This window comes from Cyprinodon variegatus, unplaced genomic scaffold (genome assembly GCF_000732505.1).
Source record: "Cyprinodon variegatus isolate N-32 unplaced genomic scaffold, C_variegatus-1.0 Scaffold215, whole genome shotgun sequence".
NCBI lineage: Eukaryota > Metazoa > Chordata > Actinopteri > Cyprinodontiformes > Cyprinodontidae > Cyprinodon > Cyprinodon variegatus.
The window spans coordinates 910,250-932,745 of record NW_015150668.1 but is presented as its reverse complement, the minus strand read 5'-3'; the positions used below and the strand labels follow the sequence as shown (position 1 = coordinate 932,745).

Genomic DNA, 22,496 nt, shown 5'->3' with positions numbered 1-22,496 from the left:
ACTAGTCAGAATGCAATTAGAGATATCTTAGATTGCTAAAACGAATTTATGTTAAAACGGCTTGCCATAGTAAACATCCATAACCTGCAGACCACCGGCCATCGAGTGCCCACTTTAGACACCTATGCATTGAGGAGTCGATCTGGGACTGTTTTAAAAACTCCAGTGATCAAATCTCCCCTCTGGCTTGCCATCAGCTTTAACGGTACATTTCTTACATTTCAAGTTTTTATTGCTTGGCCTTTTCTTATTTCTGTATGTTCCTCATAATCCCCATACCCATGTCTAAACAACCCGATTTGTGCAAAGGTGACCAAGCTTTCACTGTGACTGTCCGAAAACCACGTAACAGCTTAGACCACATAATCATTCAAATGTCCTTTAAAAACTTATTTATTTTACAAAACTGCATTTTTTGTGTGTGTGTGTGTGTGTGTGTGTGTGTGTGTGTGTGTGTGTGTGTGTTTGTGTATTTATGTTACTGTTAAGCCAAAGAAATGTCTTCCCCTTTGACGATTATGCATATTTTTTCTGTTGAAGCGTGCTACACACAAGCTTTGTCTGCTTCACGGATAAAAAAAAGGTTCATTTTGTTTGGAGGGAACGGATTTGTTTCAGCTAAACTATAAGAGAATAAAATAAAGCGAGGCATTCCTGGCAGCCATGCCGCCCACACACAGACTCAGAGGCTTGGATTGCCAGATCCCATTCTCATACAATTCTGATACAAAGACTTAGATTGTTTCTTTGTTTTATAGCTGGTTTTGTTGCCTGATTATTATATGTTTTTTGTTTTTTTTGCAATGCAATGATGATTACAGGAAAGTTGGACCAAGTCTTTTAGAATTAATTGAATTTCAGCTATAGCTTTCAGATAAATGGGCAGCAGTCATGACAGATGTTTCCCCCTCTATGTGAAATGATTACCTTAGCATTAAAAGTGAATTTTATGCTAGATTTTTATACTATAGTGAAATACAAATGGGCTAAAAAACATAAAAATGATTCCAGATATGTAGTTTTTCCTCATTTTATATCAGTGATCAGAGCTATTGAAATGCCTACAGCATAATCAGTTAAAGTTTGAGATGTGTGCCACCTGCGGCACTAATATAACAGCTGCTGATTTTATGTTTTCATTACTCTGCATTAAGTATAATTTATTAGACTGAGTGCCTGCTGATTCAATGAAATTTAAGTTTGTCAGATGTCTATATGCACTTTATAGAACCATGAATAAAGCATCGACTGTGTGTTTTATGATTCATTTAAATGCTCATTTTACCAGATGAAATGATTGAACACCTGCAGTGTTTCTATAATTTATATCAGGTAAAATGTATATCTACAGGTTCACATCTATTCATACACTCAGCTAAACAACGCCACAGTCTGCTCCCTCCTGGCTAATGATTATGAGGGTAGATTTTACCAGAATGTTTTGACTGAGGTTCCAATAGCTACACATTTCAAACCTTACCTTGTGAACCTACAGATCCAGCTGTGAAGCACAGTGGTGGCAGCATCATGTGTTTGGTAGTTTAAAAGAAAATTTAACATGCTTAGGTAAATTATAAAATGCTTGGTTTGGACAATGATCAATTAAACGTGGTTATAATATCTATAAAGCAGGTCAGCTTTAAAGTTAAAGTGGAGGGTTTTGGCAAATTTTTGAAAATAGCCACCCTCCTCATAAAAAAAAAAATAAAAATGCACATGCATAACCCTGTACCCGATCCAGAGAGGAAACGCCTGTTAAAGGGGTGCAAGAGCATGCACGAGCCTACTGTATTTCTCCTCATGCACACTTTTTTAAAAAGTTGCTGTTTGCACCACTCATACAAGCTTAATTTCTAAAAGAAGATTTGCAATTTTACCACTATGTCAGACTCACTGACGGAAAGGAAAAAATGGGGACAAGCACGTAGGACGGCCTAACGTAAACATATCACCAGAATGATTGACTATTAGGAGGACCACTTATATTGATGATCCACTCAGAACAAGAAGCAGAGTAAATCCTACCTTGTGACTTAAGTCCTTAAAGTCGTAGGGAAGCGGCTGTTTCAACCATTGCATTTCCGAATTCTCCCGAGTTGTGCCCGACTTTACACGAGTGAATAAAGTGAATGTGATTGGTCGTTTATCAAGGGGACGGATTGATGTGGCAGAAGGTTTGCAAGCAAGTTTGGTTGGAAACCTACTAGCAACTTAGTGCTAGTAGGTTTCCAATGGGAAATTCCATTGGGACCAAGTAGCACTAAATTGGTGACTTAGAAACGACACAGTAAAAGAACGCTATGGACAGCAGAAACATGCAAGAGGAGGAGAGTTTAGTGTCGGAGGTCGTGGATGAGTCTCCTCTGCATACATTTTTGATTTAGAGGAGGAAAGCAAGGATGAAGATGTTGTGGAAGAGGACACCAGGGAGGCAAAAGCTTGGTTTGGTGTAGAAGGCTTCCAGCCGTACATGTTTGAGCCCTTGCCTCACAACGCTGCCAGTTCTGTTAGCTCTACGCCTGCTGAAGACACAGACGTCCATCCCCGTGAACACTGGGACGGAACTCAATGGGAAAGGAAATGATTCTTATATCTTATTTCTACCGTTGCGTATATTAACTGCGACATATGAATCAAGATGCTGTGACTGAAAAAATTTGATTGACAGATGACCGTTGCTATATGATTGGTCGAATGTATGTGTACAGGCTGACGTTTAACTAACTGGCCTGCCAAAAGACAAAAAACCCCACAGATATTAAGACAGTATTTTTTTTTTTTAAATACACATTTTCTAAATTTTGGGACAATATCATCTGATAAAGAGTATAATTATATACATGTTTAAGCCTGAAGGATTTGACATTTAAATATGATTTCCCTACAACTTTTAAAATTATCCATCTAATCAAACAAATCACATTTATGCACAAAATGTGTTATTGTAAACTTTTTTAGAGTTTAGGCTATTGCCAAGCTGCTAAATTTAAAACAGATCCTTAATGAGTGACAGCTTAAACAATGTTTTTCTACCCTGGTCCTCACTGTTTGTCAGCTTAAACACACCTCATTCAGATGATTGCTGTTCAGCAAAGCCTGACAATATACTATCAACTGATAGCAAGTGTGTGAAAGCTGGGAAACATCTAAAACATGCAGGGCAGTTTGCCTTTAGGACTAGGGTTAAAAAAAAACTGAGCTAAAAGATGCCAGTTGCACAGTTTAAATCACATTCCCCTAAAACCAGCTCTGATCTACCAACACCTACGGCAGTTTAGCTTGAACTTTGCTCGGGGAAACAACCTGCCAGTAGCCGCATAGGATTCAAGTTCAGTTTAAATTCTCTCTAATCAACCGCTTTATTGACCATACCAGTACGCATCCTGACACTGTAGAAGGAAAGAAGTGTTGGGATCTCAAAACTACAAGTCCTTCTCAAAATATTAGCATGTAGTGATAAAGTTAATTTTTTTCCATAATGTAATCATAAAACTTGAACATTCATATATTTTAGATTCATTGCACACGAACTGAAATTTTTCAGGTCTTTTATTTTCTTAATACGGATGATTTTGGCATACAGCTCATGAAAACCCAATAATGAACTTTATCAGAATATGCTAATAATTTGAGAAGGACCCGTATAACTTAGGATCATTGGGTACCATAGAAACATAGAGCTGAAGGAGGTTTGACAGAATCGATGTTAATGGGATGTAAACATGCTTTTTCAGTGTTTGCCAACAGTCACTGGCTTTTTAATCTTCAGTTAAGCCTCTATAGGTTAAGCATCAACGCATCGTTTTTATAAATTAGCAAAAGACATAAATGTTTAAACGTGGAGAAACAAAGTTACTAATAATCACCAAAAACTACAGCTAGGCTCTAAATTTTAAATCATTAACTAAGACATTCATTTGCTCAGAACTGTCCATTTCTGAAGCTAAGGATGAACGGATGGACGGTTGGACCTGACTGGACTAAAGACAGTGACGGCGCCTCAGGTACCGCACTGCAACTATGGCATAATAACACAGGTGATGGAAGACCAGAATATACTGTATATATATTGCTTATTCTTAATGCACCTTTTTCCTCCTTGTTTGCACCTTCTGTAACTTCTATGCCAATATGTGACGAGTGAATTTCTCCGCTGTGAGATCAATAAAACTCATCTAATCAGAATAAGAAATGCTTCCTGCTCTTCCATGGCTGCTTCTACAAAGAACTGTCCTTCCTGCTTTGCAAAGATCACCATGCTTTAACAGTGCTCAAACAGGCTTTAGTTGCAGACTCGCTGTTGAGTCTGGACAACTATCGCTTCGGCCTTTCTTTCAAAGAAGCTTAGCATAGCTTAGAAATCTGTTTGGACAGACAACCAGCAGATTTCCAACCCTAAATTTCCGCACAAAGGTCTTTGGATTAATGCAGAAGCCTATCGTCCAAAGACAGAAAATCCAGAGAGGATTTACAAAGTGGAAACATTCCTTTTTCTTTTCCTTTCAGTCAGCTGATCACAAGACATTTTGATTTCTTTCTGGCTAAAGCAGGGGTTTGGAGCCACAAGAGGTTCTTTAGACATTGAACCATGACTCTTGATCACTTTGGCTGAAAAACGATGAAGAGCCACAAAATCTTTAAAAAAAAAACAATAAATAAAATGTTCTAAAAAAATGCTGGTTATCATTTTCCCCACTGGCTAACTGTGTTGACTTTCCAAAATAAAGTAACTAAATTTTACAGAAATACATTTCTTTAACTTTCATTTTCTTTAAAAATTCCCCAAAATTTCAGCCACCCATTTTAATTGTATTTATTCCCTTTTAGTTCGTTTTTCTCTTCAATATTAGAACCTAATATTTGAAAAGCGACGCCATAATTTAAAAAAAAAAGGAAAAATCACAGGTGGATATTTATTAAATACAACTCTTCTTTTTCTCAGTCTAAAGTTTGTGGCTTTAAAGAACTTTTTTTTTAAGCTGGATGTTTTCTGGTCACTCCCAATGGAGCTCTTGTATTGAACTTTTGTCTAAAAGCTTTTGAGATTATTTAAACTGTACCTTGTAATCCAGATAACCTCCTCTTTGTTAAAACAGATTAAATTATAATCTGTGGCTAGACATTGATCTCCATGAGTTTATGATGCAGTCAGTTTGTTCTCTGAAGTCAAAACTTCCAATTTCTAAATTAGAAATTCAACTGGAACGCCCCCAGAAAGTCAGGATTACAATTTATAAAGGTGGGCGCACCAGGATGACACCTGACCTCTGCATTCAAGATGGATGCTACTTGCATCAACAGTTTTTACTTTCCAACCAACTGTTTGTAACGGTCATTCTGTTGTATATGCAGCAGTAAATCAATCATTCAGGTGTTTTTTTGTAAGTGTTTACATGACAATATGTTTAAACACAGTGTATATTTTTAGGATACAGCTTCTAACAGCCTTTTTGTCATGGTTATGGTTGGAGCAGGGACCGTAGTGGCCATAGAGAATACCAGGGTCTGCAAGCAAAAAAACTCTTCCGAAAACGCATTTACCTTAGAGATTTTGTTTCCCAAACTCATTAAATTTGTGTCCTGAGAAAGGAAAGGAAACAAGGGAAATGAAAGGAAAGGAAAGACACGGAAAGGAAAGAAAAGAAGAGAAAGGAATAAAGTGAGAATGGAATAAATAGAAGGGAAAAGAAAGGCAAGACAAGGCAAGGAATTAAAAAAAGAAAAAGAACCTGGAACCATATGGATGGATTTAGCAAGGTGTGATGGCTTGATAAATGAATGGATGAAAAGATGGACGAATGGATGAACATACTGACAGACCAGTATGCAAAGGAACCAACTAAAGGATGGATGGAAGGACAGATGCATTGATGAACAGAAACTTGCATCTAATGTGCATTTTTTATCTACTGGTTAGACCAGCTGATCTTCAGAAATTCATTTTAATTTCCAGTGTTTTTAGAACCAAAGTCTATAAATACTAATGTTGTTTTTATATCCTTTGTTGCACCTCGAAAATACTTTGAATTCGACCTGTAAGAACCCCAGACATGTTTTAATCTCACTAGGTTTCATATCTGTGTACCGTGAGAGATGTGAGGATGGCGCCTGATTGATATTCAAGCCCAGTTTGTTTTTTCCCTCCCTTCCTGCAACCTGGCCCGCGTCTGTCTGCTCATTCCCACATCAATCAATCTGAGAGTCAGCTCAGAGGTAAAACACACAGATGGAGATGGAAGTGAAGAGATAGAGGAGGAAATAAACAGGAGGGGAGGGTGAAAGATAAACATAAAGACTGAAGATAGAGAAAGGGATAAAGTGACTGAGCTCTACAGGTTTGTCTCCTGATAACACAGAGGAGTGCAGCGACAGAGCAGGACCATCGATCTGCATGCTCGGGCGGAGCGATGTGTAAACTCCGACATGAGGAGTCAAACGCAGCACTCCCTGTGAGGACTAACAGTCGTTCTGACAGCTCAGGGGAACTGTGAGCACACAGAGCAGTAATTATTAGATGTTCATGCACTGGGAGGTGAAGGGAAGCCAAAGGTGGAACATTGAGAGGGAGAGAGAGTTCCCGACTTACCACTTCACGGGGAAGGAAAGCGTCCTCCTGGCGTAGAACCAGCAGCCCCACTGCCCCACCCATAGGCGTGTTCCTGAGCAACGACACCACCTCCTCCTGGGTCCGTCCATTCAGGTCCACCCCATTTACCTGGGCAAGACACAGTGACTGAGGTCAACTCACAATCAACCGCGGATTCAAGGAACTTAAAGAGAAACTTATGATGAGAGGTTTTCCTCTGCTTGATTTGTCCCATTTCCCTGCTATATTTATCTGTAAATGTAAAGGGATTAGGGCAGGGTAAAAAAATCGATTCCTTTACATTTTTGCAAAATCGATGTCTAGGGAATGAGATCGAGTCATTTTATAGTGATTTGTGTGACATTCACATTCAAATGAGCAGGAAAGATGCACTCAAGATGACTTCAAGCCAGACAGCTGCAAATATAGCAAATAGGTTGATTGAATACATTAATAAATGGGGGCTGACAAGCAAACACTCTGTAGTTGTTACAGACAATGCTGCACATATGGTTTGTGCAGCGGAGATAATGCAGCTCATGCATGTCTGCTGTGTCCCTGCTGTGTCAAGTCTGCTTGCTCGAGTGAGGCTTCACTTTTTCACTTTTCACAAACAAGTTTGCACTTATGAGTTTTGTTCACATCTCAAGTTTAAACTGTCTGATTTACAAGTTTACACTTTGTGTTTAATGTGACAGGAAGGAAAACAAAATACATGAGTATTTTGAAACACAGTTGAACCACTTTTATTATTGTAGAAGCAGATCGAATCGAAATTAATCTATTTAGAAGTGTAGGAATCAAAATGGAATAAATTCAGGACTTTGGCGAAAATACCCAGCCCTAAAAGGGATGGATAGACGGACAGAATTACCAACTGATGGATGACTTGAGCTGATGGTGGAAGATTAGACATGGCCGGCTAAACGATTGCATGGATGGATAGACAGATAAAAGCTAATCTACAGACCAAAGTTAAAAAATAGGAAAGGTGATAAACGGATAAAAATAAAACATTGGGGTTTAACTTTTGTTATTGAATGATTTAGGATTGAATGATAAATAACCTTGTTCAAAATGCGTCGTTACACTGTCATTACACTATCATAACACTGTTACATTCTAGAAACTTAATAGGGTGAACAATCTGGTTCTGATTATTATCATTTATAAAGGAAATCTAATAAAACTGCTGATTATGTCAACCATCTGTTCTTACTTATTCTTAGACTACATGCCAGAGAGCAAAGCATAAATTCAACAAGAAATATCCCCCTTTTTAAAAAAAAAGAACCAATCAGAGGCTGAAACAGAAGCTGAAATAAAGTACATCTGAAAGAGGGTACTGGCATAACACTTTTAGGATGAAGAGTTTTCAAAACAGCAAAATCAAAGTTTGTCTATTTTTTTATCCATCTTGTAGTTTGGTTTTCAGATTTAGTTGATGAGATGAGCTTGTGACTGGAGACAGAAGTTCTGGGCCTCACGGTGTAATGATTCCTTATGCTAATGACTTGCAAAGAGAAATGATGCAATGTCAAACGATGTTCCCTTATTGCAGCACAAGAGTTTTGGATCGTGCTCTTTGATTTCTGAACAGGAGGAAGAATTTCCATATCAAAAACAGGAAACTTTAATTAACAGGCTACACTTTGAAATAAAACAGATGGCAGGCACGTTTGACTGATAAGACGGTTCAACACTAAGAAATGCATGTCGCATATTAGGGCTTAACATTTATGCTACAACATGAAAAGGAATTCTGCAAACAGCACTGCATGCTTGCCATCTTACCTCCAGCAGCCGGTCTCCCGCCTTAAGCCGGCCATCTTGGATGGCGGCTCCGCGAGGAAGTATGTTCTTGACGTAGATTGGAGCAGAACCCCCGATGGGAACGTCACGTGAGGTTATGCTGAAGCCGAGTCCTTCAGGGCCTTTACGTAAAAACAAAAGACAGGATGACAGACAGTTTTATGGTTTGATCTTCAGGAAAGCTTGTAAGAGAGCATTAAGATCCAACTGGCAGAGTTGTGAACAAAACTGATGTAAGAGGGGGAAACAGCGGCAGCGAATGTGTATGGGGATGAATTTAGCTCCGAATGAGAGGGAGAACATATGTATCTGAGTAATTACATCATATGTTTACAGGAAATAACAGCAGTGAGAGTTAGAGGGGCTGCAGCATATGCTTAAATTGACATATCTAAAGAGTTAACAGATTTATTCCTTCATTTAACACTTGTATTCAAATAAAAAGCTTCTGTTTTTAGGGATGCATCTTCATTACTGTAATAAGTCTTGACAGGGATGATAGTCTAAGCGGAAAAGCAACATCTACAATAGATCACACCATGGAAATTACTGCTGAAAAGGAAAAGAAAAGGAGGAAGTAGGGAAGGTAGGAAAGTACAGGAGAGGAGCCAAGACAAGGAACAAAGGAATGAGGGAAATAATAGAAAGTAGGATCTCAAAAAACGAACAAAAGAATAAGGAAAGGAGCATGGAAGGACATGAGGAAGGAGGGATGAACAAACAATAAAAAAAGGAAAGAATGAAGGTAGAACACAAGGGAAGGAAGGAAGGGCACAGGGAAATCGGTACAGAAGCAAGGGAAGGAAGAGAAAGGACAATAATGAAACAAGGTAAGGAGGATGCAAGATATAAAAGATAAAGAGAACAGGAAAGTATTAAAATATGCTGACTTTTAGACTGAGTGGGAATCCAGCTAACAGGATTAGCAGAATTGTAAGAATTTAAAATTTGGATCATTCATAAGCTAACATTTTTGGACTAATGTTGACAGTGAGGACCCTAACTGGACCGCAACCAGTTGAAAAAACATGGAGAAAATGCATTTTCTATGAGAAAGTTTTGGGTTTGATTCCTGGCATGGAGTTAACATGTTCTCTCCGTGCATGCATAGATTAACTCCGGGTGCTCCGGCTTCCTCCCACAGTTCATAAAGATGGCTATTAGGTTAATTGGCTCCTCTAAACTGTCCTTAGGTGTGAGTGTGTGTATGGATGGTTGTATGTCCCTGTTGCCCAGCGACAGACTGGCGACCTGTCTAAGGTGTATCCTTCTCTCCCGTAGACTGCCAGAGATGGGCAGTCTAGGGATAGATGGATGGAAAATGACAACAAAAAACATTTTTCTTTACAATTTAACATAATAAATGCAACTCTGGCAATATGTCTAATAGCATACTTGGTGCAGAGAAGAACTGTTGGTTTAAATCCGACTATTAGGGACCTAAAAGGGAATCTTTTTTCTATTTTTTGTTAAAAAATTGACTAAATTTAAGCAATCAATGCTTGGAACTTCTGCAATTTATTTTCTGTACACTGCATGTCTTCACAGTTTAAAGACAAATTATTTTTTCTGCAATTAAAGGCATTTTTTTGTGTGTAGTTTGCATGCAATAACATGTGTTCCATTACATCCATTTGCACCAACTAAACAAAGATCTATAAAATCTATCACCCTGCAAAATGAGCAATGGTCTCAGATGAAGCTGTGAAAACGTATTGTTTAAAGAAGTGAGCATGAGACTCAGTGCATCAGAGTGCTGTCCTTAATCCAACAACAGTAGAACACATTACCATGCTGTTTCACATCCTCAAACTAATCCCCCACATTGATGAGCAATCAGCTTCCCGCAGGCAGACGAGAACCGTTGGTTTCTTCCTCCGGTAAACGTTGGCATGAAGCAAGTGGGAGGATCTTTAAGACTCGTTACCATGATTAGGACACACCTAAGCAGTTTCCAGGACTCCTTAATGGATTTTGATACTCTGCATAAGTTACAACAAGACTGTTGTCTGATTTGAGGCTGTAAACAACACAGGAATTCAATCTGCGCTCAAAGCTTTGGGCTTAAATCGGCACTTAGAACAAAATGAGAGGAGCCAAACCAGCTCTTGGGAGCCGCTGTTAATCCCTGCAAATGTCTGCTTTACTAACAGCAGACAAAAGAGAGGAGTGACAACAGATAGTAACTCTAATCTCACTGTATGTGCTGAAAGTTGCAAATCAAAGAAATGAGAGCAAGAATGAAAATGCTGAGGCTAAAGATGTTGCTTAGGATGCAACAAACACCTGGTTGGTTTTAATTTAATCTTTGATAGTCTGGATTAATTCCAGTCTGATAAGACCCGACAGAATTGGGTGAGAATTTCCATGACACATGATGCAGGACCGTCGACTCCATTCAGGGGCCAGCAGCTGCTTGGCACCCAGCTTTCTGGCGCTAACACCTGGAGTCCTTCTGGCTGAAGATCAAACCACCAGACCCAGCTGTCACTCAAACCAACACTGGAGAGATCTTCAGAAACCATCAGTCCTGTCCTAGACCTGTTTGTTTCATGTTCCAGGTTCCAGAGGTTTGCATGAACGGGTCTCAGCTTCACAACAGCTGGAAAATCCTCACTGTTCTCTAGGTTCTCCTGACAGGTTCTTTGCATGATTGTTTTAGACGCTCCAAAAAGGATAAAGTTGCTTCTTTATTAAGAAACAAACCATCAAAACTAGCGATTGTTATGCAAAGTGGTTAATCTGTTGATTATTTCTTCTACATAAATAATCGCCTAGCAAAAGGTTCATTAAATACGATTTTTTTTTTTACGAAATTCAACCAGGAGAACTACGACTTTTCAACTTGAGAAGATCTGGATGGAGCATATTGGCAGATGAAAATGCTTTTATTATTTTAAATGCAAAATGTTTATTTTATTTCATTCTTTCTTTACATTCTTGATACTGTTATAAGTATGTTGCTCTTTAAGCTAAAGCAGTGCTTCTCAATTATTCTCTGTTACGCCCCCCCCAGCATCTCTGCATAACATTTTATCCTTATTAACATTAAAGAAAAGAAAAAAAAAGACATATGGCGAAACTTACAAAGAATAACTTTATTAAATAGTGTTTTAAGTCTGCAACAGAAAAGAAGTGTATCAATGCCTGAAATTACAAATAAATAAATCCTTGTTTAAACAATATTCAGCACGTTTTCGCTGAAAAAAACTCTAGCGGCTTATCGGCGTGATTGGGGTGTAACGTATTTAAGTGACACGCTAATTTATTTGGCTTCATGCTGTCCGCTGCAAACGTTTTGAGACACACCAAACACATCGGTCTTTCCTCTTCTCTAACTGTAACACAGTGAAGCCAAGCGCTAAATACGCTTCATCGTATTTCCTCGTCTTAGCTTTCGAGTTATTTTCTTTTGTCTCATCATCTCTGTCTCTCTCCGCTTATTTTTTTTAATCCCTGTTAAAGACTTTTTCATGTTGGGGGTTGTTATGTTGAATAACGGAGGCTATAGACAGAACGCAGTGGGAGCTTTCTGTTGACTCAACACTGCTAACCAAGGCAAACCTGTTGTCTCGTAAGTCATAAAATGTTGCACTGTCACAAACGTGACAGAAGTAACAATGAGAGCGCCACTGCCCCCTACTGTAGTGGATGCGCAATAACACTTCATACTAGTACGGCCAAAAATTTGCACTATTTGAGAAGCACTGAGCTAAAGGCATAGTTTACAGTCTCTACACTCCAGTTAACGAATAATCAAATACTTAATTGACGATTATTGCAATAATCTATTAATCATGATTAATCCAATTAGTTGTTTCAGTCCTAGTCAGAACAAAGATGTAACAGTTATGCTGCTACTTTAAAACAATACATAATAGGCTTCCAGTAACTGAATAACATGGGGTAACAAAAAAAACAGACCGCTGCTGCTCTGGGGTGAAATCACAGTCGAAGAGTTCAATTCATTAGGAAACGGAGTTCTACCTAAAAAGTCAATTTATGGTTATCCCCTTATAATGAGAGCCTACAGAGCTAAGTTAAAACTGATGGTAGAAGCACAGAAACCACCAGTTGTTTGATATGTGCACTGGTAAAATGGTGACATCACAGCCTGGAACGACGATTACAGCACTTAGAGATGAGGATTTCGCTGTCAAAAAAACTTTTAACTGAAATCAACATCTTCTTTAAATGTTTTGATAATCCTGTGGATATTTTCCAGGATAATCTTAACATTAATTCTTGATCAATGTATTTTCCAAATACATGAAATCTTCGAACGTCATCCTGCAGATTTTCACCTCACCTTTCTTAAGCTGAATGTTGAGCCTCCTCCCCACTTTTTTCATATATCCCGTCGTTGGCGTGGAGTTCAGCGCCCTCTGAGGTGAGTGGGTGTGGCCTGTGGGAGGTTTGGCAGCGGAGACAGCAGGGTGGGTCAAATGTGGATACCCATTGTTTGGGTCTGGGTGGGTGTGGGTGGCAGGATGAGGGTGGGTTTGGGAACCGTGGCGTGTTATCCTCTGTGAGCTGTGGTCGACTCCTGATAGGGAGTCTGGACTAAAGCGTCCAGAATGGAAAGAAGGGTTCCTCTCTGCATGTGAGAGCTGCTCGTAGTGGGCCCTCAGGGAGGACGGGACCACGTGGAACATGATCACAGGAGAACGCATGGCCTGGCGGAACATATTCTGTGCTCTAGAACAAAAACAGACAAATGGAGAAAGTGTAATTTTCAATATGAAAGGAGCATCACATACTCATCCAAAGTTAATCACACAGAGCACATTTATAATTGCCTAAGCATCGTTGCTTGGTGAAGCACTCCACCTACCAGATGTCCATCTTCGCCCACCTGGACAGTCTGACAAGTTAATTAACACTTATTTCCAACGCAAGCCGCTCTAAAAAGAAACTGAACCCACCCAGACTCCTCCACCACATAATCTTCCCATTTGGCTGCAGATGAAGGAGGCCGCTATGCGTCGACTTGTTCACAGAAAATCCTCTTTAAAGCCCCTTCAGAGCGGGCCCTTCCACAGAAGGTGTGAGTGGAAACTTGTTTTTCCTTGTTAGCACCACCTGTTTCAGTGCAGCACACCCTGACAGCTGAGCGGGCGTTTGGAAAAACCAAAAGGCTCCAGAATTTAAAATGCCTCCCTCCCTTCAGCCCGCGGACTAACAGCTAAAAAATGCAGAATTTCTTTAGGCCCCATTTTTCCAGTTGCTAATAATATTCCCTGCAGAGGAATCCTGCTACGGCATCTTTAAAATGTTTGGCTTCTGAAATCGAGTGCCAGACAGGATGTAATATCCAATGTGCCTCCATAAAAATGTCTTTTAATACCAAGGATAACTGCTGCTCTTGTAAAGTGCCTGGAAGGTTTATTCCTCACCTATTCTGCAAAGGTTATGTTTCAGAGGCCGGGCAGCAGGCTTTGACATAACAGGAACAATAAGGATTCAATTACTTTTTGTTCTAAAGCCAAAAGACACCAGCGTTATGCAAAAGGCTCAAGTCATCATGTGTTATTGCTCTACCACCTTTTAGCAATCAGGCTTTTTCACAATTTTAAGCCAGGTCCTCAAATTTTTGTTGAAGGTTGTATAAAGTTTTGCTTTTAATGTTCATTTCAGTTTTTTTAATATAAATATAACTTTTTTTAGAAAGAAAGTTACCCTGTAAATCCTAAAATAGGGGACTGAATTCCTGTAACGTCCAGACAAATTCTAGAAGAGATGTTTTTTTTATTAGAGTATCACTAGTATCCTGTATTTATATTACAATAACTTGTAGGTTCTTTGACATTAATCTGCAATTTACCCATAGGTAGCATGCTTTAGTTCTGGATATCTGCATTTAAGTTCATGAAATTGGCCTGCAATTTCTGGGAGAGGAGACTTTATGTATTTAGGCAAGTTCTAGAAAGTAACAGGTTAGCTCCTTGAATTTGATCTTTAATTTATAAATAACCTGCAATGTTCTAAAAATAACTACAAGCTTTAGTTAGATTCTGGAAGGTGATCTGTTATTTCAATTAAAATAATCTTTAAAGTAATGACAAAGTAACGTCTACGTTTTAGGCAAGTTCCTGGAAAGTGATCAGCAATCTCCATCAAAGGAACCATTAAATTGTGATGAAGTTTTTGAAAGTAAAATGAAAGGAAGTAACCACTTGGTGAGTTCTAAAAATTAGCATGCAAGCTCGCTGAAAGCAACCTGAAGATTTGACAAAAGTAAGTTTTAGGTAGCTTATGGAAAGTAGTTGCATTCACTATATAAGAACCCTACAGCTTCTTCAAAAGTTCGAAAAATAAAAAGGAAGATTTATGATAGTAGCATGCAAGTGCTGCAAAGCTGACCTTAGTCCTGACCAGTTAAACCTGAACTCTCCAGAAAGATGTAGAGAAACTTCCTTCAGGTTGAGGGAAATAGAGGCTGCATTAGTTGTTGCTGCTACATCCTTTCTCATTGATATGCAACTTATCAGATGACCAATAGTGATGTGATATTTCAATCATTTCCAATATCTCTAATAAAGTTTTTCTTTTTTTTTTTCTATTTCATAAAATAGAATTTTAGATACTTGTGGCTGCCGTAATAGTTATTTTCTCTTAAAGCCGGACTTACAGTAAAACTTTTGGACAGAACTTCAACTGTAACGGGAGAGGCTACTTTCTTTAGATGAGTTTCTAGAAGCTTTTATACCCAACTGAGACGGTGCGTAAACTTAAAAGCATTCCTGTATCAAAAATGAAAAAAATTTTTTTTGAGAACTTGTTTTAAATAATATATAAAAATGTATAGCTATAGGGGTTTTTTTATGTTTATAATCAAGGGCCTTTAAACTAGGTTAAACAAGGTTTTTTCAGTAGCTACCAGATCCTTTGTGAAAATGACAGCTCTAACCCGGAAAAATTAAATCAAAGTAAAAGTATCTAAAACAGTTAGTTGAGAAAAAAACACAAGAACACACAGCAGTGATGAGCGGCAAGTATAAACGTTAAATAGTCTTCATGTTGAGGAATAAGGAAAGTGTTAAAACAGGAATCCAGCACAGTAGAAACACGCAAAGACACAAAGCTGAGAGGATTTCAGGGTTGGCATCAACAGTTAGGAGCTGGGACCTACAGGAGTTAAACTAGGGAGGGTTAGCTTAGCACTGGGGTGGACATCAGAGGAGCCTGGCAGGAGAGCAGAGAGTGTTAAAGAAACCAGGAGTAAGGCAGCGGATTACAGTGAGGAAGCTGGTTTAGGAAAGTAGGAAAGACGTGATGGAAGAGGCCCAGAAAACTCAGCCACACAGGGACATCCTCAGCGTGCCGTCTTACTGTTCGAATCGGATGTTTCTCAGATCTCCGTTATTAATACGAATGATGCAGTCGTTCTCCTGGAAAAGGCCCTGGTGTTCAGCCTTCCCTCCCCTCTCCAGACGCTTGACCAACAAGCCAAGAGTCCTGAAAGGTTTAAAAGTTCAAATCAAAGATCCAGCATGGAATTAAACCAGAAAAGAAAAAGAAAACCAGCTGCAATCATCATCAATCAAAAAAAGAAAAAGAATAATCTGGGCTTTAACAACTCCTAAAATGATTTAAACTAACATCAAAATGATAAAAGGCTCCCAGTGTCATGAGTCAATGGTTAGATTAAAACAAAATGGTGACGGCAGGTGATGAATAAACAAAACAGCCCACATTTAAACAGCTTGTAGAAGCAGCTTTTTTCTGTAAAAACTAATTATTTCATATCAGCTTTCTTTCCAAAAAATAAAAAATAAAAAAAACAATCCACTGGACTTTGTTTCCAAGTTTTAAGACGTTTTGCTTCCCATCCAGGAAGCATTTTCAATTCAAAATGTCAGGAAAAGCGTTGAGTTTGAGATTCCTGACATTTTGAATTGAAAAGGCTTCCTGGATGGGAAGTTAAACTATTCAAACCTGGAAGCAAAATCCGATGGATTGTTTTTACTTTTTTTTTGGAATGACTATGACCTGCATGACTGAGAATCTTCACCAGCATCAAGTTTCTTTCAATTAATTGTATCATAAAGCTTCAGTGAAATAACGTTTGCCAGCTGATCTTTGGTAGATCTGCTTCTGTTTGGATAAAATCATAATTCCTACAAACGTCCTGATATGTGCACACAGCTGAAGCATATCAAGTTCTTTAGGCTTAAAATAAGCTCAAATCATTGGGTTGGTTTTGATAAGTGTCCTTCGGTTTTCTCCAAATATGGGGCTGTTGGTCTTTATCCATCAAAGGACCTGATTCCAGCGGTTCATACTGTCAGATTTTAGACTTTTCCCAGAAAAGCCATTGCTAATATTTAACCCACACCTGTATATTCTGGTTTACTGATATCTGAAACCTCATGAAATATTCCCTCGAGAAAAATAGAAGCTGTATAAATTTGTTCAGGTTTATAGATTTTCCCACCTGGTAGTTAAGGTAATCATTGTTCTAGATAATGGACCTAACCCGAACTAATGACCTGCAAAGGTTTCTTCTCTGAGGTCATTGATGTCTTTCCACCTTGGCGTTGTGTTCTGGCAGATCTTTACATTCCAGATAATTCATTTAACCGAAGGGTCTCTGATCATTAGCTTAGAGCTGCCCTGTTCCTACTTAAATATTAGCGAGGCAGTAAGGGTGCAGGTACTTTTTAAGAAGACATTTGTTTCTGGTTTGTCGTTATTTGCTAAATATTCACATTTTGAGGAGTGTCTTTTGCTTAGATGCCGCTAAAATGAAGACGACTGCATAAAAGAGGTTAGCATTTATTTAATTTTCTTTAAAGCTCTTTATTTTTCCTTTTTTTTTTTTTTTACAGATGAAACTACTGAAGGAAACATGGCCGTCAGACCAACATTAGGCTAGGATGCATAAGTCTGCAACCTGGGCAGTAGCTCTCCTGGCAGTTTCCTTAATCCTCTGTTACTCTGCTCACCAATGTGGGATCCATTTGGTTCTAGGTGTTATAAACCCTCCTAACATCATTTTGCATGGATATAAATTGAATTGAGGGAAGCCATAGTGAGCTGACATGGTGGCTGAAGTCAAAAATGGCTTATGTCTCCCCATAAAGACAGCCCCAGAGGCTGAATCCACCTGAAAAGACACACTGAGGATTACTGACCGCAGCCTGAGGAGGAAAAATCCAGCTGGCTTTCCTCCTTGGCTAATTGCATATTTTTTCTAATATTACTGGTTTATATTTGTGAGTGCAGAGTTCTCTTAAGGTACCGTGGGCCTGCAGGTAAATTAGGTTGATTTCAAGCATTTGCCTCCGGCTTTCATAGCAATCCGAATATGAAATGTGATTACACTGAGGACACAGTGGGGAAAAAACAGAGTGCAGGAGTCTAAAAAGTTCAGAGGAGATTTGGTCGATTGAATCGGAGGAAGAAACACAATGCGATTTGCAGAAGAGGAGGAGAGGCCATTCCTCTGATGAAAGCCAGGCTTCTTAATCTTACTGCAACGCTTGAAATGACGTTTCCCCCAATAAAAGAAAAGTGCATTATAAATATGCTTTTAGGTTGATTAAGTTGAGCTCGGACCATATGCTTTGATTTTGAAGAGAGTTTGGACTCTGCGAGGGTTTTTAGTGAGTTTATGGAGCAGATTCATGCTCAGATGGTTTATGGACTTACAGGATTGTTTGTGTAAAATATAGCGAGATCAAAGGAGGTTTCTGTACTTTTTACATCTTTCCAATAATGGCGACACCCTTTATGTGTGACCTTGAGTCATATGGAATAGGGAAACGAGTCGGAAAATATTAATATGGCTGTAAAATTCCAGAATTTTCCATGCTAGACAGGAATCTTTAAGACTTTTTTTCCTCTAACCTGCAAATATCTGCAGCTCCTCTGGCTGCATGTATCTAAGCCAGATGTCACATTCCTTTTAATTCTCCCACAGCTTCGCTCCATGTGTGTTCTCGGGAAGCTGCGTGCTTTTATGTCGTCCAGGCTGCTGGGTTTGTTTTTGAAGGAGGTAAAAACCATGTGCCAGCCACCATGGAGGAATACGATGGTCGTCTGCAGACCCAAACCACCTCAACTGATCACTGTAAACTGGCAAATGGCTTCACCATGAGCCTGGATACGTGTGTGTGGGTTTGTGTGCATATGGATGGATTTAGAGGAGGAGGAATGTCTGGTATGCATGGGTATTTATATATTTGGTGTAGGGTCTGATGTGATCCAGAACAGGTTATGTTACACAAAGAAAACAATGGTATGAAAGAAGAGAGGGGGGCACTGATGCGGTTAGATCAGAGACAAATTGGCTCATGTAGCATAAAACAACCTAAACATGTGATATATATGCAGCCTTTATGAGGAGTTTGATCATTTAGAGAGTCTTTATGAATGTGCTGTGACTGTGGGCACGGTGTCTGGCTTCACTGTGAAATGCAGCCCTGCTGCGGTTATTTTTACCTGCGGTCCCTGCCACTGAAAGGCACCACGTGGATCCCCAGGGGCCCGCCGTCGTTTGACACCTCCACCACTTTGACAATGTCTCTGGGAGACAGGTGGATGACAGAGACAAAGGGGAGTGTGGATGGAGAGGAGACACCATGTGGATAAAAAACAAAAGAAATAAGGGAGCAGGAAAAAAAGAAAAGAAAAAAATTATAATTAAACAAAAAGAAAGAAAGGCTCCAAGCTATTTCAATCCTTTGCTAATTTGCATCCCCCTCCTATACCTACTTGTTACCATTAAAACCCAACTTATCTCGACTTTCTACACATAAATTTACATTTCTTAGTGATTTTTTTTTTATTTTTTATCGATGCAAAGTTCTTATGCTTCAAAGTTTTTATGGACAGATTTGTTGTAATTCTATAAAATAATGTTTCTGTTGTGTTTGCAAAAATATATTTGATGGTGCCAATCCTAATGTTAATAAAGATAAGTCAAAGTCATAAACTAACATTTTAATTCTCATGAGTTTAAAAATGATTAGTTTATGGTTATAGGATATAATTATCATCGAAATTCTGAAACTGACTTCATTATTAAATTATTTCAAATATATTGATGACTAATGTATTTTTATTTACCTATTTAAAGTACAACTATCATAAAAAAGTAACTTTGTTTTATTTCCAAATCCAAAGACACTGTGCTATATAACTGAGGGAAGACTTGGGACACCAAAACCCTGTATTGGTTAGTGCTCCCCGCCCCGTTGACCTGCTGTTAACCTCATTGACCCTGAAAAAGCCACAGTCAGGTTCTTCTTCTGACCATCAAGCACATCTAACATAAATCTGTGGAAAGCTTCCACTCCTCCTTACTTTATATTGGGGGATGTTTTAGAGGTTTCTTGCATGCAGGCATATTTTCAGCCACCCTTACAGCATCTCTGTCAGACCCAGACTTTCCATTTCTTGATTTGCAGCCAATCTCTGCAGGGTTTAGTGATTTGTTTTCAATTCTTGTCATGTTTAAAGTTCAAATATTGGAGCAGTGCTGCTCCAGTGATGAAGGATAGAAAGAAAAACCATCACCATGTCATCCAATTGTTAAACATTTTGAACACTTGCTCCTTCCTCTCTCCATAAGGGCTCAAGACATTTTCAAAGTATTTCATCTTTGGGTTCTCTTACTTCGCCTTCCCTGTTCTTTATATTCCATCCCCTCGTCCTGCTTTTTGTACCCAGAAACTTGAAATGCACTGTAATCACATCACGAGCTGATCTCCTCTGGGTGCTTTCTGTGATTTAAAATGGGTCCCAAGTTTTTATTGTGAAAGCACAGACATTTTCTTCAGGTATCTTTCAGTTATGGCAGAATCCAAGCTGGTTTAATCTTTGGTGCAGAGACTGTTTTCTTAAATTATCCTCACAAACAAATGAATTTTCATTTAATTTTATTTTTTACAGAACTTTCTTTTCTTTTGGGGGGTTTTGTTGCTTTCTATTCTACCTCAGTTATTCAGCTGAAATTAAATATCTACGTATATGTTTAATTATTTAATAATAAAGGACATTAGTATTCTAATATTTACCCATTATGTATGCTGATAAATTGTTGTTACCATTTCAACTGTTTGAATCTCATTTTCAGAACTAAATTGTATTCTCAGATTTTTTTTTTTTTTTTTCATATAATGGCAGATATGATCCATATTAGTTCCCATCAGTCGGGTATAAAAGGGGGAAGGGCTGAATTAACCCAGAGCCTCATTAAATGTAAACAGAAAAACAGAACATTTTAAAAAGAAGACATATAAAAAAAAACTGAAATAAATATTGATGGGAAAAAAAAGGCATGTGGAATTTTACACAACAAACCAATACCTTTTAGGGACACGAACAAATAATCTATAAATGGCAAAAAAGTTTCTAAATTCCAATAAAATAATGTGTAAAAGCCTTTATATTATATTGCATTAGTTCTTAGACACCACAGCCTTTCAACAGACTTTAGACTTGGTCTTAAAGCTTCTCCAGATTTACTGAATATATATATATATATATATATATATATATATATATATATATTTAGGATGCTTTTTCACCTTTTTCCATTGCCTTTTTTAGCCCACACTACAAATACTGCATTCTGATGTGCAACAGCTGGACTGAAAATGAGTAAATAGTAAAAGTCTAACTAAAAACTTTAAAAGCTCTTCAGAAAGCCAAAAGAAATCACAAGGTTGACTGAAAAAGTGAAACTAATGAGTGGTTTAAAATTTCAGCAAAGTCCTTTAGAAGTTTAACCTGCTCTTAACTTGTCACTATGCCTTATATAAGGTAGGGAACCTTGTTGAATTGATCCTGGGGTGCAAAATGAGTTCCCTGAGGATAAATCTGACTTCCTCTGCTGAAAGAAAAGCAGTAAAAACTTCCTGACAGGATGTGGGATCAACTCATAAGCTTGCTTTCAGTGCATGTAGTTGAAATGTAGACCTTTCCTCTGAGAGGATCTGCAGTTAACGCTTTATAATGGCGTGATTGTGCATCCCCTTAGAGGCCTAATGGCTTCTTTTATCACCACATTTAGAGACTTTTAGTCTAATTTTCTCAATGGTAGCAGATAATAAAAACACCACAAAGCAACCAACACAATGTAGAACAGTAGCTTATTCTTCACCGATGTTATTATTTAGGAAGCAACCAGCTGGAAACGCAAGAGAAGAAGTGGAAGCAGACTTTATTTTGCCACCCAGAAACATTGTTGCCTGTGCAGAATGCATGTACTGGAAGTGACATAAGCTGACCCTTTAAATGTATGTAAAGACAACAAAATGGTTCTCGCTTTGTTGTTTTTTTTTTCCTTCTCAGCTGTTTTCTTGGCTGTGAAACATGCACACTCTGGCATATTTTAAGGAGCCGCCACATCTAATCCGCTCACAGCTTAGATGCGATGGCTGTGATTAGCTCGGGGAGGAAAAAGGCCCCCTTGTTGACAGCTAAGAAGGCGGGAGAAAGCCAGACTCTCACCGAAATCACAGGAATAACAACACCATACCTGCATATTAAGCTGGAGGCATGCAACAGAGCAAAATAACAAAACAAAGCACAGTTGTTAATAACAGGAGCAGAGCAGGTTAGTGCGTGGGAGAGCTCTGACGGCGAGATGAGGATCATTCTGCTCCCACAAAAGATAATTATGTAAATCAGGAAGCAGGCAAAAAAAAAAAAAAAAAGATTTAGCATAAACAAGCCTGGACTGCGACACACAACCTGCTGCATGTAGCTTTTCACAGATGATTAAGTGTCAAAAGAGGTAAACTTATTTCTCCTTCATGGTACAAACTGGAAACAAACCTGTGCTAAATTATCGTACGACTTTCAGAGAAAAGCAAACGCTGTTAAGCCATACATTCATGTTTTTATCTTTTACCCATAATGGGCCTCTGGGTTTAAGAGAAGCTGCATCTTTTCTAGGCCTGAAGCAATTAATTGAATTAACCAGTTGGTGAGATTCTTAACTAATTAAGTAATTGAATAATCGTTAATGGAGTCTATAGACTCTAAAACATGCCATTTGTTGTAAGGAAAATCCACTCAGTGCAGAAACCAAGTCAAAGATGACACATATATATATATATATATATATATATATATATATATATAT

At 38.5% G+C, this 22,496-nt stretch overlaps 1 protein-coding gene across 1 annotated transcript in view; it reads right to left on the bottom strand.

Annotated features, from left to right (window-relative positions):
* pard3 (par-3 family cell polarity regulator) overlaps positions 1–22,496 on the bottom strand; it is a 337,809-nt gene that overhangs the window by 163,570 nt on the left and 151,743 nt on the right. The window contains exons 7-11 of the mRNA XM_015380465.1: positions 18,845–18,928; positions 15,731–15,856; positions 12,708–13,096; positions 8,381–8,520; positions 6,587–6,715 (exon numbers count right to left, since the gene is read on the bottom strand). Coding sequence (XP_015235951.1) covers positions 6,587–6,715; positions 8,381–8,520; positions 12,708–13,096; positions 15,731–15,856; positions 18,845–18,928 — 868 coding nt within the window. The remainder of the gene's footprint in view (positions 1–6,586; positions 6,716–8,380; positions 8,521–12,707; positions 13,097–15,730; positions 15,857–18,844; positions 18,929–22,496) is intronic.